Source organism: Danio rerio, chromosome 2 (genome assembly GCF_052040795.2).
Source record: "Danio rerio strain M-AB ecotype USA chromosome 2, GRCz13ab, whole genome shotgun sequence".
Taxonomy (NCBI): domain Eukaryota; kingdom Metazoa; phylum Chordata; class Actinopteri; order Cypriniformes; family Danionidae; genus Danio; species Danio rerio.
The window spans coordinates 1,644,009-1,662,500 of NC_141022.1; the positions used below are offsets into that span (position 1 = coordinate 1,644,009).

The window sequence follows — 18,492 nt, forward strand, 5'->3', positions numbered from 1 at the left end:
TTTATATGAATCAGACTTTTAAAATGGAAATACTGCCACTTGACGGATAGAGGACAATGCACAAGACATCGGTGAGCAAATCATGGCAAAGGCAGGAACAGCTCGACTAGTGCATTCAGTATTGAGCTCCATTGTGTTAGAAATGGGATTGTTTGTTTTATAATAAGTTGAATATAACGCATACAAAATTACACTGCATCATCATTTAATATGTTTTAAAGCAAAATGTTCTAGTTATATTAAAATAACAAGCAAACTAATGAGCAAATTGAATGTAATCCTGTTTGGCATGTTTAACTTTGGCCCACAGCCCTCCATCAAGTTTGGTTTTTGACCCTTTATAAGAAAAAGTTTGGGCACCCCTGATCTTGAGGAACACACACACACACTCTTTAGAATAAAGGTTTCAAATGGAGTTTTATCACAAGGAAAGTGTTCATATTCATATATATATATATTTCAGATATCGATGTCATTCAGATACGAGCAAACTTTTGCAAGAAATGTGCATTCTAACATGTAATAGGCGTCTCTATATTTGCTTGTTTAGATTCATTTAATTTTTTCAAAGCCTAATAGTTTAATTATGAAACATTCCAGCAAATCAGGCAGGGAGAAGATGTTTAGAGTCTCAGTTTATACTGTAATAAATATCCGTAAATTAACAGTTGTCTGTTTTTTTTTTTTTGTGATTTAATTTATTTTTATTTTCATTTATGCTTTTAAAATGCTAAAATGTTTGAAAAATGTACTTTTATTGGCATTTGTATTAGTTTAAACTGATAAATTGTCTGGGTTGGTGTTGTAAAGTACAATACAGACATTTGTAATAAACTTTATTTTACAAACTTGATTCTGTCTATATTGCTTCTTATACAATATATTGTTTCAAACTACTAAAATGCCAATGAATGTCATTTTTTTAACATTAAAATTGGACAGAGCAGGTATTGATATTGCATAATGAAAGTCATAACCATAAATAAACAGAAGAAAACCTGTGAATCCTAAAATATGGATCCTGTTAATTAAGATAATGTCTTTTTTTTTTTTTACAATTTGCTATTAAAATAATTCTAGTGTGATGTCATTTTTATATTAATTAATATATATATATATATATATATATATATATATATATATATATATATATATATATATATATATATATATATATATATATATATATATATATATATATATATATATATAAAAATTGTGCAATAGATATTTTTAGGGATGATGAAGTTTTTTAGGGAGCCATCCAGCTCAATAAGGAACCTTTATTTTTAAGAGTGTATAAACATGTAAATATAGCTGTAATATGAATATATTTGTTATTGTATAGCTGTAATGTTTTGCATGAAATCATTTAAACTTTAATGTCTGAAATGAGATGTTCTGATGCACATTTGAGCATTTCTGAATACATTTTTCAGTATTACTCAGCACCGACGGCCTACGATATCGTCCTGAAGCACCTCAACACGGCCTTCACCGTGCTGTTCTCTCTTGAGTGCATCCTAAAGATCATGGCCTTCGGGTTTATGGTGAGTTTAATAACACCACCTCTCCTTTAAAAAAGACCTATCATGCCTTTTTATACAAAATAAAGGTGTCCCTAGAGTGTTTAGTAAAGTTTCAGGACAAAACAGAACACAGATAATGTTCTCCAGCTCTCTGAAACTGACCCTTTTAGGTTTTGATCCTCATTGTGGCGTTTTGGTGACTGTCGCTTTAAATGCAAATGAGATTTTGGTCTTTTCAAAAGAGGGTGGAGCTATTAATGCCTATGCATCAGCATGGTGGCAGATGTAAAACAGAAGTTTGTGTGTTGTGGGAGCTGGTGAGTTGTGCATGTGTGCTTCAATGTGTGCTTCATGCTTCTGTCAGTCTATGTCGCTGCTGTCTCTGTTCATCTAAAACTCCACATCTACAGTATATTGTCTCTTAGTCTATGCTGACATTATCTTCAGCAGCTCAAACACTCTAATGGCTAATGGACAGACGGCTGCTTCTCACTCAGGGCTGCTGTTTATGCTAATGAGATGGAGTGATGGGCACTAGTGGGCGGGGCTTTCCCCCTCTGATGACATGTACAGACTGTTGTGCAGACTGTTTTTATCAAGTCTAATTAAAACAGATAAAATTAATGAATTTTACCATCAGAGGCTGGAGATATTCACACACTGCCGACACATTACTTGATGATCATTTTTGTTGTCTCTCTGTTCTTATCACGCAGAACTATTTCCGGGACACCTGGAACATCTTTGATTTCATCACTGTGCTGGGCAGTATTACCGAAATTGTAGTAGACTTACAGGTAAGAATATTTCATACTTATTGGTCCTAATGTAACCTTCAGATTCGGTTTGACCTCTTTAAGTGGAGCAAAAAAGATATGTTTTTATGTGTTAATATTCATGATATTTCCCTATTACATTACAATTTTTTGTTAGATTTTTAAATTATTATTATTAATTAGAATGTTTCTGATGTCCTATATGAACTCACATCAACACAATACTATAGTGATTTATAGCAAATACTATAGTGTTTTTGAGCCATACTGTAGTAAAGCGCTTGAATTAATCTGTTGTAGTGATTCTACAGTTGCTATGGTAACACAGCAACTATAGCAATCGGTCTGTTGTGGCGATTCTACAGTTGCTATGGTAACATGACAACTATAGTAATTGATCTGTTGTGGTGACTCTACAGTTGCTATGGTAACACGACAACTATAGTAATCGATCTGTTGACGTGATTCTACAGTTGCTATGGTTACAGGACAACTATAGTAATCGATCTGTTGTGGTGATTCTACAGTTGCTATGGCAACACGACAACTATAGTAATCGATCTGTTGTGGTGATTCTACAGTTGCTATGGCAACACAACTATAGTAATTAATCTGTTGTAGTGATTCTACAGTTGCTATGGTAACATGACAACTATAGTAATTGATCTGTTGTGGTGATTCTACCGTTGCTATGGTAACACGACAACTATAGTAATCGATCTGTTGGGGTGATTCAACAGTTGCTATGGTAACACAACAACTACCTGTGTGTGTTTCTTCAGTCAGTAAACACCATTAATATGAGTTTCCTGAAGCTTTTCCGGGCAGCAAGACTGATCAAGCTATTGAGACAAGGCTACACGATACGCATTCTGCTCTGGACGTTTGTTCAGTCTTTCAAGGTAAACTTATATTCAGGATTGCATAAATGCTCTGCGGAGTGATGAACCTGGCTGGAATATAAATGTAAAATTCTTATGTCTGTTTTTCCAGGCTCTTCCATATGTTTGTCTTCTTATTGCCATGCTTTTCTTCATTTATGCCATTATCGGCATGCAGGTAAGATTTCTAAACTAGTATTTCTACACTAGTGTTCATAGTATTTACTTAAACAATGCATTTGTTAGTGGTAATATAGTCATTTAAAGGTATTTAGCTGAACACCTCAGAATATACACTACCTGACGAAAGTGCAACAATAATAACTCGACTTCTAGTAGATCACTTGGAAAAGTGTCAGAAGGTGGATTTCTCTGCTGGATCATCTGTTGATCTGCATCCCAATCATCACCAATACTGCAGAAGACCTACTGGAACCAGCATGGACCAAGATTCTCACAGAAATCAGTCAAGTTTGGTGAATGAGACATCATGGTTTGGGGTTCATTCAGTATGGAGAGATCTGCAGAGTGGATGATCAACATCAACAGCCTGAGGGATCAAGACATCTGTGCTGCCCATTACATTACAAACCACAGGAGAGAGACAATTCTCCAGCAGGATAGCGCTCCTGCTCATACTTCAGCCTCCACATCAAAGCTCCTGAAAGCAGAGGTGCTCCAGGATTGGCCAGCCCAGTCACCAGACATGAACATTATTGAGCATGTCTGGGGTAAGATGGTGCAGGAGGTGTTGAAGATGAACACAAAGACTCTTGATGAGCTCTGGGAGTCCTGCATGACTTTATTAATCAGTGATGTGAGTCATGTCAGAGATGTATGGATGCAGTCCTCCAAGCTCATGATGGAGTCAGACACAATATTCATTCTGTCTCCACTGCAGCAGGACTTTATATTCTATACTGGACATTATTTCTGTTCAGTGATGACACTTTAGTCTGAGCAGAGTCAGAGCGCACTGTCCTCATCAAATCAGTCAACATCAAGACATGATCAGAGTTTATTGAGCTCAAACAAGCAAAATCTAGAGGCCTTCGCCTTTAATATGAGACACTTCTGATGCCAAATCATCAACTAGGTAGTCAAGGTATTATTTACTGTTCCTAAAACTTGGATAGACTATTGTCAGGTAGTGTATTTATATTTTGGCAGCTCATTCTTTACACATGATCAAATCTGTTTGTTAATATTTTTCCACACTGTAATAACATCCATAAATTTGTATGTTTTTATTTTTCCTCATTTATTTCTGCTTTTGAATTGCATTATGGGATGTTGATCTCTCTTTTAACAACTTTTAACATTGAAAAGTATGAAAAAGTGGCCTTTATTGTCATGTGTAATAGTCTGCAGTGCTCTATTGTCTCGGTTGGTGTTGTATATTACTGTACAAAAGCCTTGTAATTGTTATTTATTCCACTTGATGTTATTTCTTATACATTTCATTATTAATTTTCATTATGTTTGATGATGTTTGCTAGAGATTTTGAAGAATCAATAATCTTGGTCTGTTTTTTTGAGGAGTGAAACACATTGTGTAGCGTAGACAATCATATCATATCTCATTTTGCAGGTGTTTGGAAATATTAAGCTGAATGATGAAAGCCATATTAATCAGCACAACAACTTCAAGACCTTCTTTGGTGCCCTGATGCTGCTGTTCAGGTAAGATCACCAAACACTCAGAAAATAAATAGATTATTACATATATATAATTCTGTGTGGAGTTTGCATGTCCCAAACACATGCGCTATAGGGGAACTGATCAACTATATTGGCCGTAGTGTATAAGTGTGTGTGTGAATGAGTGTGTATAGGCGTATCCCAGTACTGGGTTGTGGCTGAAAGAGCATTTTCAAAACATGCTGGAATAGTTGGCGGTTCATTCCGCTGAGGTGACCTCTGAAATAAAGACTAAGCCGAAGAAAAATGAATGAATGAATGATAATGTACAATACATTGCGATAGAGAAGTATTATAAATTATAAAACATGATGACACACACACACACACACACACATATATACATATATAAATACTGTATATATACATATATAAATACTGTATATATATATATATATATATATATATATATATATATATATATATATATATATATATATATATATATATATATAAATACTTACACACACACACACATATATATATATATATATGTGTGTGTATATATGTGTGTATATATATATATATATATATATATATATATATATATATGTATACTGTATATGCATGTATATATATGTATATGTATGTGTGCATATATATATATATATATATATATGTATATATATATATATATATGTATATATATATATATATGTGTATATATATATATATATATATATATATATATATATGTATATATATATATGTATATACATACATATATGTGTGTGTGTGTGTGTGTGTGTGTGTGTGTGTGTGTGTGTGTGTGTGTGTGTGTGTGTGTGTGATGTATATACAGTACACATACACTGTATATATCCAATCCACACATGTATACATATTAACAAACATCCAAATCAATAAAATCAAATAAAACAAAATAAAAGGTTGCCAAATATGTTCTCTAAATGATGCATGACCTCTATAATTATATAAATGTTAAATTATGAATAATTATATTGTGGTTGTGGAGAAAGCCAGACATTTACTCCATTTCCACTACTCCAAAAGTTTAACAATTACTGACATAATCAAATGTTCTCTATCACATTTAGGCATTTTGCATTATTTTACATGGGAACAGCAGGAGAGTGCGAATGCTTTGTTTTGTTTGACGTGTTTCTCCTGTGTTTGCTTATTTACTCTGTGCTGTTCAGAAGCGCCACAGGAGAGTCGTGGCAGGAGATCATGCTGTCGTGTCTGGAGGGTAAAGAGTGTGAGCCGGACCCTTCAATAACACCACCTTTCACCTCTCCAGACCACGAGGGCGGCTGCGGCACCGACTTCGCCTATTTCTATTTCGTTTCCTTTATCTTCTTCAGCTCATTTCTGGTAAGGTTCTGTCAATATTTTGTTCACAATTCTGAAATGCATAGGAGAGAGTGAGGTAAACTGTACCACTGTAATAAAAACAGGATTAAAACTACTCTAAAAAGTGATTAGTTGACTTTATAAAGTGAGTAAATCTGTTGCTTTTAAAGCGATTAGTTGACTTAACTCAAGAAAATTAAGTAAACCTGTTGCTTTTAAATACATTAGTTGACTTAACTCAAGAAAATTAAGTAAACATGTTGCTTTTAAATACATTAGTTGACTTTACTCAAAAAAAATAAGTAAACCTGTTGCTTTTAAACACATTAGTTGACTTAACTCAAGAAAATTAAGTAAACCTGTTGCTTTTAAACACATTAGTTGACTTTACTCAAGAAAATTAAGTAAACATGTTGCTTTTAAACACATTAGTTGACTTTACTCAAGAAAATTAAGTAAACATGTTGCTTTTAAATACATTAGTTGACTTAACTCAAGAAAATTAAGTAAACCTGTTGCTTTTAAACACATTAGTTGACTTTACTCAAGAAAATTAAGTAAACATGTTGCTTTTAAACACATTAGTTGACTTTACTCAAGAAAATTAAGTAAACATGTTGCTTTTAAATACATTAGTTGACTTTACTCAAAAAAAATAAGTAAACCTGTTGTTTTTTAAATACATTAGTTGACTTTACTCAAGAAAATTAAGTAAACCTGCTGCTTTTAAATACATTAGTTGACTTTACTCAAGAAAATTAAGTAAACATGTTGCTTTTAAACACATTAGTTGACTTAACTCAAGAAAATTAAGTAAAACTGTTGCTTTTAAACACATTAGTTGACTTTATTCTAGAAAATTAAGTAAACCTTTTGCTTTTAAACACATTAGTTGACTTTATTCTAGAAAATTAAGTAAACATGTTGCTTTTAAACACATTAGTTGACTTTACTCTAGAAAATTAAGTAAACATGTTGCTTTTAAACACATTAGTTGACTTTACTCAAGAAAATTAAGTAAACATGTTGCTTTTAAACACATTAGTTGACTTTATTCTAGAAAATTAAGTAAACATGTTGCTTTTAAATACATTAGTTGACTTTATTCTAGAAAATTAAGTAAACCTCTTGTTTTTAAACACATTAGTTGACTTTACTCTAGAAAATTAAGTAAACATGTTGCTTTTAAATACATTAGTTGACTTTACTCAAGAAAATTAAGTAAACCTGTTGCTTTTAAACACATTAGTTGACTTTACTCAAGAAAATTAAGTAAACCTGCTGCTTTTAAAGCGATTATTGAACTTCACATAAGTTAACTCCTTGTTTTTTAAAATAATTTGTTGACTTTACTTGCATTGATGCGCATAATTTAACACTATTATAAAACTTTGAAGAGAGAATTCAGGAAATGTGCAGCATCCACTTGGTCTAATATCCAGCTTTTTGCACTTTTATTTTTCCCAAGATGCTGAATCTGTTCGTGGCTGTCATCATGGACAACTTTGAGTATTTGACACGAGATTCGTCAATTCTTGGACCTCACCATCTAGATGAGTTTGTGCGCATCTGGGGGGAATATGACCGCGCAGCATGGTAAACACACACACCCACACAGAGACAAACACACACATAATCTAGTGTAACTACTGGAATTTCAGCATAATTAGTATAACTATGTAGTGCTCAGCATAAATGAACATTTAGCCCTTATATGTCTTTAAAAGGCTTTTAAAAAGGCCTCCTATCACACACCCGGTGCAATAAGGCGCAAGAAGTGTTTGGTGCAATTTGTTGCTATTTTCAGACCAGCGCAGCAGTAATTTTCACGTTTTGCATCACGTTGTTTAAATAGTAAATCTATTTAAAAAAGACCAAAAATCTTTTAAATCCTTCTTCACCTCGGGGGGCGTTTTTTTAGTTTATTGATGATGATCTGCATTTGTATAATGTGATTATTATGATCAGTATTATTGATTATATGCAGATTTATATTTGCTTTAATAAACACAAGTGTAGATGTGTCCAGCTGTGGGGTTTTGGAGACGTCTGCATCAGCATATGTGGATAAGAACAGGACGTGTGTTTGATATAACTCGGTTTTCTGAGCACACTTCATTATTATTGTTCATTTATTCCTCTGCTGGAGATCAGAACTGAATTTAGAAATAGTTTAGACACAAATCTTTGTGCTTAACAAAGGAGATTAAACATGTGGGCTGATGGATGTGTTCAGTGGAGTGAGTTTCCACCGTTTCCTCACTCCACCAAAGTAAAGGAGTAAAGTAAAGAGGCTGAATGGAGGAGGCTTGTTCTTTATCCTCGCGCTGCAGATGCTGTTTAACTGTTTTCTCTACTGAAGTGTTCAGTTTTTACACTTACAAAGTCGCCATGTAAATAGCAAATGCACCATGGAGTGACACAACTGACTCTTAAAGGGAATGAGAGACGAGACTCTGATTGGTTTAATGCATGTTATGCTCAAAACACACCCAGAACTCAATAATAAGCACAGCCCTGTTAAACCATGCGCCGGGCGCAGAGCGTATATATTCACCCTTAAAATAGCAAAAGTGGATTCAGACACGCTCTTAATGCTTTTGCATCATGCACATTAGACTTTGTGCCTTCATCCTTAAAATAAAGCGTTAAATTTGACTTGAAGCCTGCAGAAACCCTGATAAATTATATTAACTCACTAGCATGATTTTTGTTCTTCAATTAATTAGTTTTTTTTTTTTTAGCAAATAAGATAAACAAGTTTTCCCAGAGATGGGTTGCGGCTGGAAGGGCATCCGCTGCGTAAAAACTTGCTGGATAAGTTGGCGGTTCATTCCGCTGTGGCGACCCCGGATTAATAAAGGGACTAAGCCGACAAGAAAATGAATGAATGAATGAAGATAAACAAGTATATCAAATACTTGTAAATATATTCAAATATATTGTTTTTCCCCCCTGCCAGTGGCCGGATTCACTATAATGCCATGTATGAGATGCTGACCCACATGTCTCCACCTCTTGGGTTGGGAAAGAAATGTCCTGCAAAAATTGCCTACAAGGTAAAAAGTTTTTATAGTGGCAAATGTTAACGCAAATAATTCTAACATTTTAGATCTCCAGTTCATGGAGGGCCGCAGCTCTGCACAGTTTAGCTTTAACCCTAATTAAACACACCTGATCAAGCTAATTGAGTCCTTCAGGCTTGTTTAAAACCTTCAGGTAAGTGTGTTGAAGCAGGGTTGGAACTAAACTGTGCAGAGCTGCAGCCCTGCAGGAACTGAGTTTGACACCTGTCATATTCTAAACATTTACAGCCGTGTTTTGTTGCTGTTCGCAGAGACTGGTGCTGATGAACATGCCAGTTGACGAGGACATGACGGTTCACTTCACATCCACACTGATGTCTCTGATCCGCACCGCACTGGAGATCAAGATTGCTAGAGGTCAGAATTGACGATCGGTGCTCACGAGTACATACATTTCACATATACAGTATACAGATGAAGTCAGAATTATTCTGAATATTTTCCCCACAATTTCTGTTTAACAGAGAGAGTATTTTCTTCAGCACATCTCTAATCATAATAGTTTTAATAACTCATTTCTAATAACTGATTTATTTTCTCTTTGCCATGATGACAGCACAGACTATATTTGACTAGTGTTCAGCTTAAAGTGACATGTAAAGGCTTCACTAGGTTAATCAGGGTAAAGTTAGGGTAATTAGGCAAGTCATTGTATAACAGTGGTTTGTTCTGGAGACAATCCAACACTAATGTAGCTTAATATTGACCTTAAACTTATTGTAATTCAACTAAAAACTGCTTTTATTCTAGCCAAAATTAAACAAATTTGGATCCTAAAAAAAAAAAAAAGATCCTCTGTTCTGTTGTGGTGTTACTCCTCGTCGTTACACATTAACTAATGAACCTTATTGTAAAGTGTGATCCAGTTGGGTTCATGGTAACTGAACCTTTCCTTACCCTAACCACAGTTTCCAGTATTTGTCGTTTTTACTTTGTAATATTTCTATAATTTTATCCATTTTGTTAAATGGCAGCAATAAAATATTGTTTATTTGTAAGTCTTGGTGATTTTCTTAAGATTTATCTGTCACTACTTGTTTATGTTAACAAATGAATACAAATTATTTATAATTCCTAAAATTATATTATAGTTCTTAAAAATTTGGGTCGCGGCTTGATGACCATGTAAAAATGTGGATCCCATGGCCAAACCAGTTGAGACCCCTGATGTATGTCATATATATATATATATATATATATATATATATATATATATATATATATATATATATATATATATATATATATATATATGCAACATATTTAAGAAATGGGCACTATACCATGAGGAATGGAATGTTTCACTGACTATACAGTTGAAGTCAGAATTATTAGCGCCCCTGTTTATTTTTTCCCCAATTTCTGTTTAATGGAGGGAAGTTTTTTTCAGCTCATTTCTAAGCACTAATAACTAATTATCTAATAACTGATTTATTTTATCTTTATCTTTTCAAGACACTTGCTTAAAGTGACATTTAAAGGCTTATCTGGGTTAATAAGGTGAACTAGGCAGGTTAGGGTAATTAGGCAAGTTATTGTATAGCGGTGGTTTGTTCTGTAGACTATCGGAAAAAAAATAGCTTAAAGGGGCTAATAATTTTGTCCCAAAAATGGTTTTTAAAAAATTAAAAACAGCTTTTATTCTAGCCAAAATAAAACAAATAAGACTTTCTCCAGAAGGAAAAATATTATCAGACATACTGTGAACATTTCCTTGCAAAAGGGGGCTAATAATTCTGACTTCAACTGTATATAAATCATTTTTTTCCCCATCCATGTTAAGCTGCTGACACAAGTTACATTGGAAAAGTGCTAAAGAAATAAACAATGGATAAATGAATGAATGAATGAATGAATGAATGAATGAATGAATGAATGAATGAATGAATGAATGAATGACCAAGCAACATCTCCAGGTACTCCTTTGAGAACCAGACCAAATAAAAATAAGAGTTTGCCCCTGGATAAATGCATGTCTTTTTTTTGAGTATCTATTGAATTCCATTAGTTGCCCCATGGAAAAGGGTGAAGTCAGATGGAGATATTCACTTGCAGAGCTGTTTACTGAAGCACAAAGCAAAGCAAAAGAAGAGTGTATAGCTACTGATCGCCTGCCAAAGCCCCAGTTCAGGGCCAGGCAGAGCTTGAAAATAAGGCCAACAGTGTAAACCAGCAGGCGAGTCCATGGAGAATGAGAGATTTGGGTAATCCTTCAGCGGTGATATGTTCATTACACTGAACTGAACTTCAACCGCTTTAACTGACTAGAACGTCATGTGTGTTTAGCTGCTTGCACATGATATGCATTGCAGAAAGCACTATAGGAATAAAGATGAACTGGATGAAACAGTTCAATACTGAAGAGTCAACATCTGAATGAACAGACAGCGGCAGGAATGAAAGGAAAACACAACAGGAGCAGAGGGCTTTCGTGCAGATATCAAGGCTGAGACGACAGTCTGTCACTAGACGGCTAAATAAAGAAGAATAAATACAGGAGAATATGACAGACTCCTATGAAGTCACGAGTAGCTCTGTTTTTACCCAGAGATGTGAATTAGATTCATGTGCAAAACTGGAATATTGTGGGCTGCACGGTGGATCAGTGGTTAGCACTGTGGCCTCGCAGCAAGAAGGTCGCTAGTTCGAGTCCCAGCTTGTCCAGTGGGTTTCCTCTGGGTGCTCCGGTTTCCCCCACAGTCCAAACACATGCGCTATAGGGGAATTGATGAGCTAAATTGGCCATAGTGTATGAATGTGTGTGTATGGGTGTTTCCCAGTACTGGGTTGCATCTGGAAGGGCATCTGCTGTGTAAAATATATGCTGGAATAGCTGGCGGTTAATGTGCTTGTCCACAATTTGAGCATCCTGGCATTTCCATTAAGTACCTGATATGCAATTTTCCCAAATGCAAATGAAAATGTGTGGATGGAAACGTGGCTATGACGGAAAGATGGATGCCATGCTTGCGTGTTTTTAAAAGTGTTGCTTTGATTTCTATTAGTAATCTCTTATTTGCTTCCTATCAGGGGGTGAGGATCGGCTACAGCTGGACATGGAGTTACAGAAAGAGATCAGTTTCATCTGGCCACATCTGTCCCAGAAGACTCTGGACCTGCTGGTGCCGATAAACAAAGGTGAGGCTAAAAGAGCCTTTACAACAACACACAGTTAAACTTTTAATTTCAAAGCACACGCATTTGATGCTTATCATTTATGCGGAAATGTCATGTGAAAACATATTGGGCTCTATCGTAATGATCTAGACGCAAAGTCTGAAGCTCACAGCGCAAAAGCATTAAGATCGTATCTGAATCTACTTTTGCTATTTTAAGGATGGATAAAATAGGATGGATCTGGGTGTGTTTTGAGCATAGCGTGCATTAAACCAATCAGAGTCTCATGTCTCATTCCCTTTAAGAGTCAGTTGAGTCGCTCCATGGTGCATTTGCTATTTACATGGCGACTTTGTAAGTGTAAAAACTGAACGCTTCACTAGAGAAAACAGTTAAACAGCATCTGCAGCGCGAGGATAAAGAACGAGCCTCCTCCATTCAGCCTCTTTACTTTACTCCTTTACTTTGGTGGAGTGAGGAAACGGTGGAAACTCACTCCACTGAACACATCCATCAGCCCACATGTTTAATCTCCTTTGATAAGCACAAAGATTTGTGTCTAAACTATTTCTAAATTCAGTTCTGATCTCCAGCAAAGGAATAAATGAACAATAATAATGAAGTGTGATCAGAAAACCGAGTTATATCAAACACACGTCCTGTTCTTATCCACATATGCTGATGCAGACGACCAAAACCCCACAGCTGGACACATCTACACTTGTGTTTATTATAAATCTGCAGATAATCAATAATACTGCTGATAATAAGCGTTTAGGGTGAATAACTAACATGCTCTGCTGGACTTTAGAGCAGCTTTTAGTTGGTCAATGGACAACCTTTATAGACCAGCACACACATGAGTCCACAAAGAGGCGCAAATGGATTTACTATTTAAACAACGTGAAGCAAAACATGAAAATTCCTGCTGCGCTGGTCTGAAAATAGCAACAAATCACGCCGAACACATCCCGTGCCTTATTACACCAGTGTATGATAGAGCCCATTATGTGCATGAGTCTGTGGACGTGCATGAGTATTTTCTGCTCTTCACTATTTCGTAGTTAGTTGAGATCAATTAAAATGGACATTTCAAACGGTGGAAATGCACAAAATGATACACTACAGACAAATGCTTTATTACTCAGAGTTTTTGTCTTGTTTCTAGTCCAAATATCTGAATATTTTTGAATCAAGCAGCATTTTCTAGACAAGCACAAACTATTGCCTTGTTTTAAAAATGAGTCAAATTTAAGTGAGTAAAGCAGGCACAATAATCAAACTTGAGGATTTGTTTGAAACTGGCCGTGGTTTGTGTAATTAAACTGTGCATAATGACAACCATGAGGTGTGTGTGTGTGTGTGTATTTTCAGACACTGACATGACCGTTGGAAAGATCTATGCTTCGAGGATGATCATGGATTTCTTTAAACAGAGCAAAGCCAAGAAGCTGAGGCTGCAAGTGGAGGCGCAGGTATTAATCATAATGTGCAACTCATAGTATCCTGCGTAAGATATCTTGTTTTCAAACTATGGCATATGTTTTGAATAGTTTTGTCTAGATCTCAAAATAAAAAAAGATTTTCTAACTTAAAGTTTTTGTCTTATTTCTAGTCCGAATATCTAAAAATTCTAAAATCAAGAAGCATTTTGTCTTGTTTTTAGAAATAATATGTTAAAATTAGGTGAGTTTTTCCTTAAAAGAGGTAAAGTAAAGCCAATAGGGTAAACACCTTTGACATAAGATTATTTAGTTCACGCTATTAGCAGATTATTTGGCTTGTTTTAAGGAAAACCTCACTTAAATTCAACATATTATTTCTGAAAACAAAACAATAGTTTTTGCTTGTGTAGAAAATTCTTCTTGGTTTAAGGATTTTTCGATATTTGGACTAGAAACAGGATGAAAACTCGAAGTAAGAGAAATATTTTTGCATTGTACTAAACTGAAACTACTACTACAACTATTTTCTTTACAGAGAGCTGCTGCACTCCCTCTGATATCTCACAGTGCTGGATCTGCCCTGTAAGTTGTGTTCAAAATAAATGAATGTGTGTGTGTGTGTGTGTATATATATATATATATATATATATATATATATATATATATATATATATATATATATATATACTGTCAAAAAACATATGATCAATAAGTCCTGACAGCATATGTTTTAGGTCTTTGTAACTTATTAAACTATGTTAATCATGTTGTAGCATAATTTTAGTTTACTTCTGTTTTTTATTGAAAGATAATAGTCAGAGAGCCACAGCAAATACATAGAATCATTAAACATCAACGGCTCCAATGTAGCTGTCACTTCACCAGCGATCTAACCATCAGAGATCGCTGGAAAACATTCACACTCATATAGGACTACAAATCTGCTGGTAAATGGACTACAAGACCAGTCATGCACCACACACACACACCAGCTCCTGATCACGACTGATTGCGTACACACAGCTGATGCTGCTCAAGTACTGATTACACACACACATATGTAGCTCGCTTTGAGTCTTGTTATCTGTTTAGTGACATCACAACGCGTTTGCCTTGCCTTCCGTGTTTTGAACCTTTGCTTTGTTTTGTTTGATCATTCCTGTTTGCTGCCTGCCTTCTGATTATTTGCCTGCTGTTTTTCAAATACGACTCTGGATTGCCCTTATACATCTGTTTGTTCCTGTGTTGATCATTGCTGGCCTGACCATCCTTGCTAATAAAACCCTGCATTTGGATCCTCACCCCTGTTAGTCACCCCTGTCAGTGTCACCCCCCTGGTTACAGTAGCAGCAGAACACAATTTGCTCACATGTACTTTCTCTGAATAAAGTAATACAATTACATATTTTTGCATTAAGAAAAATTAAACAAAAAACACAAAACAAATAAAACATATATATATATATATATATATATATATATATATATATATATATATATATATATATATATATATATATATATATATATATATACATACACATTTATATATATATATAAATGTATATACACATTTATAAATAAATAAATAAATATATATATATATATATATATATATATATATATATATATATATATATATATATATATATATATATATATATATATATATATATATATATATATATATATATATATACTGCTAAACCCAGCAGGGACACCGGACCTCCAGGGCCGAGATTTTAAAAAGCTACAAACGTACAGTATTGTTTACATGCATTGAATGAAAGATGTGTGTTTGTGCTGTAGGACCAGCGGAGGGTTTGTGGCTTTAAGCCCAATTTCACCACAGGAGCTGTTATTGCAGCCCATAACCCAGCGTACAGACAGCAGTGAAGACTACGACGCCTCACAGGTATTATACACCTTATTCCTGTTAAACCTAATGATAATAAAGCATATGAAATGTGTACCAAGAGATAAATACACACACACACACACACACATATATATATATATATATATATATATATATATATATATATATATATATATATATACATATATATACACAATAGTGACATCAATATGTTGTGAATTAGCATTGCAAAAGCAAAGTTAAATGTTTGTTGCACTACACTGCAGACAATAACCAATTATGTGTTTCAATATATATATATATATATATATATATATATATATATATATATATATATATATATATATATATATATATATGTGTGTGTGTGTGTGTGTGTGTGTGTGTGTGTGTGTGTGTGTGTGTGTGTGTATGTATATGTATATATATATGTGTGTGTGTGTGTGTGTGTGTGTGTGTGTGTGTGTGTGTGTGTGTGTGTATGTATATATATATATATGTGTGTGTGTGTGTGTGTGTGTGTGTGTATATATATATATATATATATATATATATGTATGTATGTGTGTGTGTGTGTATATGTATGTATGTATGTGTATATATTTATTTATATACATATATATATATATATATATATATATATATACACACACACACACACACACACACACACACACACACACATACATACATACATACATACATATACAGTATATATATATATATATATATATATATATATATATATACACATACACACATACATACATACATACATATATATACACACACACACACACACACACACACATATATATATATTTATATATATATATATATATATATATATATATATATATATATATATATTTATATATATGTATATATATATATATATATATATATATGTATGTATATATATATATATATATATATATATATATGTATATATATATATATATATATGTATATATATATATATATATATATATATATATATATATATATATATATATATATATATATATATATATATATATATATATATATACACACATATATATGTCTGTCAGATTTGTCACCAAAATGCATTACAAAATTAAGACTAAAAGTTAGCCCAGAGTGGATGTAAATTACCCAACAGCACACAAGGGTTTTAAGGAGATCAATAAGATGTTATTGGCTGGATATAAGAGTGTAACTCTTTACTAGATCGCAGCGTAGACTTCCTCTGCCTTAAATTATTACGGACAGTAAAAGTGTATGTGATGTGATTGTGATGCACAGGTTGATGAATCAGGGTTGAATGGCGTGTGGGGGGAAGATCGCCCACCTGAACATGCATTCAGAGCCAGACACAAGAGCTACAAAGCTGCAGGTTGGTTATTGCATTTCATTTTATAGAGGGTGAAGACGCAACTCCAGAATAAATACACAAATACAGCAGCCAACGCTGTTCAGTGAGTCACCGGCCAACACATAGGGCCTATAAAATGCATGCGTGCACGTCAGGAACACTCTCTAGGGGACTTGAAGGAAGTTCTGAAAGTCACTTCAAGTACATTTGAAAAGCATTACAACATTTAATCTTTCCCTATGTAACCCTGCCGGTCCTACACCACCCTGCTGGTATCGAACCGGCGACCTTCCGCATAGGAGTCGGTTGCTCTACCAAGGAGGCTAAAGACCTCTAGCGTCTGTCGCTTGAGCACGCTTAGAGGTCAGAGGAGTGAGGTTTACCTGCACAGCACTTACTAGCTGGCCTCTGCTACACTCACCCCCCTAAATCTCACTCCCATCCGGGTCACGGCACCAATGTTACCCCACCGGTTCTACAACAGCCAAGCCACTCCGAGCTGGTATCGAACCGGCGACCTTCCGCATGGGAGTAGGTTGCTCTGCCAAGGAGGCTAAAGACCATGGCCTTCAGTGTCTGTCACTAGAGCACCTGTAGAGGTCAGAGGAGTGAGGTTTACCTGCACAGCACACACTAGCTGGCCTCCGTTACATACACCCTCACTGGCCACTTTATTAGGTACACTGCACTGCAAAAAAAGCTGTTACACACAGTTCCTTTATGTTGTCCTAACACAAGTGGATTAAGTTACCATAATTGTTTTCACAAGTTGAAGTGGATTGAACCTAAAACAATTAAGTTACCCCAAAAAACCCTCAATAATTTTGTATTTTCAGCTCATTTTAAATAAGTAGTTTGTAACAAGCAGCAAAATATAACTTCTATCGACTTCTGTTGTGTTGTTCTGCCATTTCTAGTGTCCCACTCAGAGCAGACCCAGTACATGGAAAAGGTGCGAGGACGACCAAAGGAACAACGGCTCTTACTGTCCCCGAAAAACTCCAACTCAAAGTCCCGTTCCCGCTCTCCCAGCGAGGAGCGCGTACATGGGGTCACAAGACAGGTACTACTCAAGATCATCTTACGCCAGATCATTTTTGTTTACAAACCAAGAATCATACTGTTTTTTTAGTTTTTTTTTGTTGTTGTTGTGGTACAACCTTAAATATGAAAAAGTTGGGACGTGAGAAAATGATTGAAATGTTTAAACACAATGATCCTCAGAGAAAGAGAGGAGGACATTTGGATGTTTCACCTTCAACAGTGCAGAACATCATTAAAAGATTGAAGGAATCTGGAGGAGTTTCAGTGTGTAAAGGACAAGGGCGCAAGCCTAAGCTGAACAGCCGTGATCTCCGATCCCTCAGGGGGCGCTGCATCAAGAATAATTCATCTATAAGCCAGATC

The 18,492-nt window shown here is 34.8% G+C and overlaps 1 protein-coding gene across 4 annotated transcripts in view; it reads left to right on the plus strand.

The window, feature by feature from the left end:
* The window catches only part of cacna1eb (calcium voltage-gated channel subunit alpha1 Eb), a 119,266-nt gene that overhangs the window by 96,785 nt on the left and 3,989 nt on the right, over positions 1 to 18,492 (plus strand). For all 4 annotated transcript variants that reach the window (XM_087240213.1, XM_087240216.1, XM_087240215.1 and 1 more), the window contains 15 exons: positions 1,440 to 1,550; positions 2,246 to 2,326; positions 3,088 to 3,207; positions 3,299 to 3,364; positions 4,778 to 4,869; positions 6,048 to 6,222; positions 7,670 to 7,797; positions 9,164 to 9,260; positions 9,539 to 9,644; positions 12,318 to 12,425; positions 13,779 to 13,879; positions 14,385 to 14,431; positions 15,659 to 15,764; positions 17,016 to 17,106; positions 18,003 to 18,148. In XM_087240213.1, the coding sequence (XP_087096339.1) occupies positions 1,440 to 1,550; positions 2,246 to 2,326; positions 3,088 to 3,207; positions 3,299 to 3,364; positions 4,778 to 4,869; positions 6,048 to 6,222; positions 7,670 to 7,797; positions 9,164 to 9,260; positions 9,539 to 9,644; positions 12,318 to 12,425; positions 13,779 to 13,879; positions 14,385 to 14,431; positions 15,659 to 15,764; positions 17,016 to 17,106; positions 18,003 to 18,148 (1,575 nt within the window). The remainder of the gene's footprint in view (positions 1 to 1,439; positions 1,551 to 2,245; positions 2,327 to 3,087; positions 3,208 to 3,298; positions 3,365 to 4,777; positions 4,870 to 6,047; positions 6,223 to 7,669; positions 7,798 to 9,163; positions 9,261 to 9,538; positions 9,645 to 12,317; positions 12,426 to 13,778; positions 13,880 to 14,384; positions 14,432 to 15,658; positions 15,765 to 17,015; positions 17,107 to 18,002; positions 18,149 to 18,492) is intronic.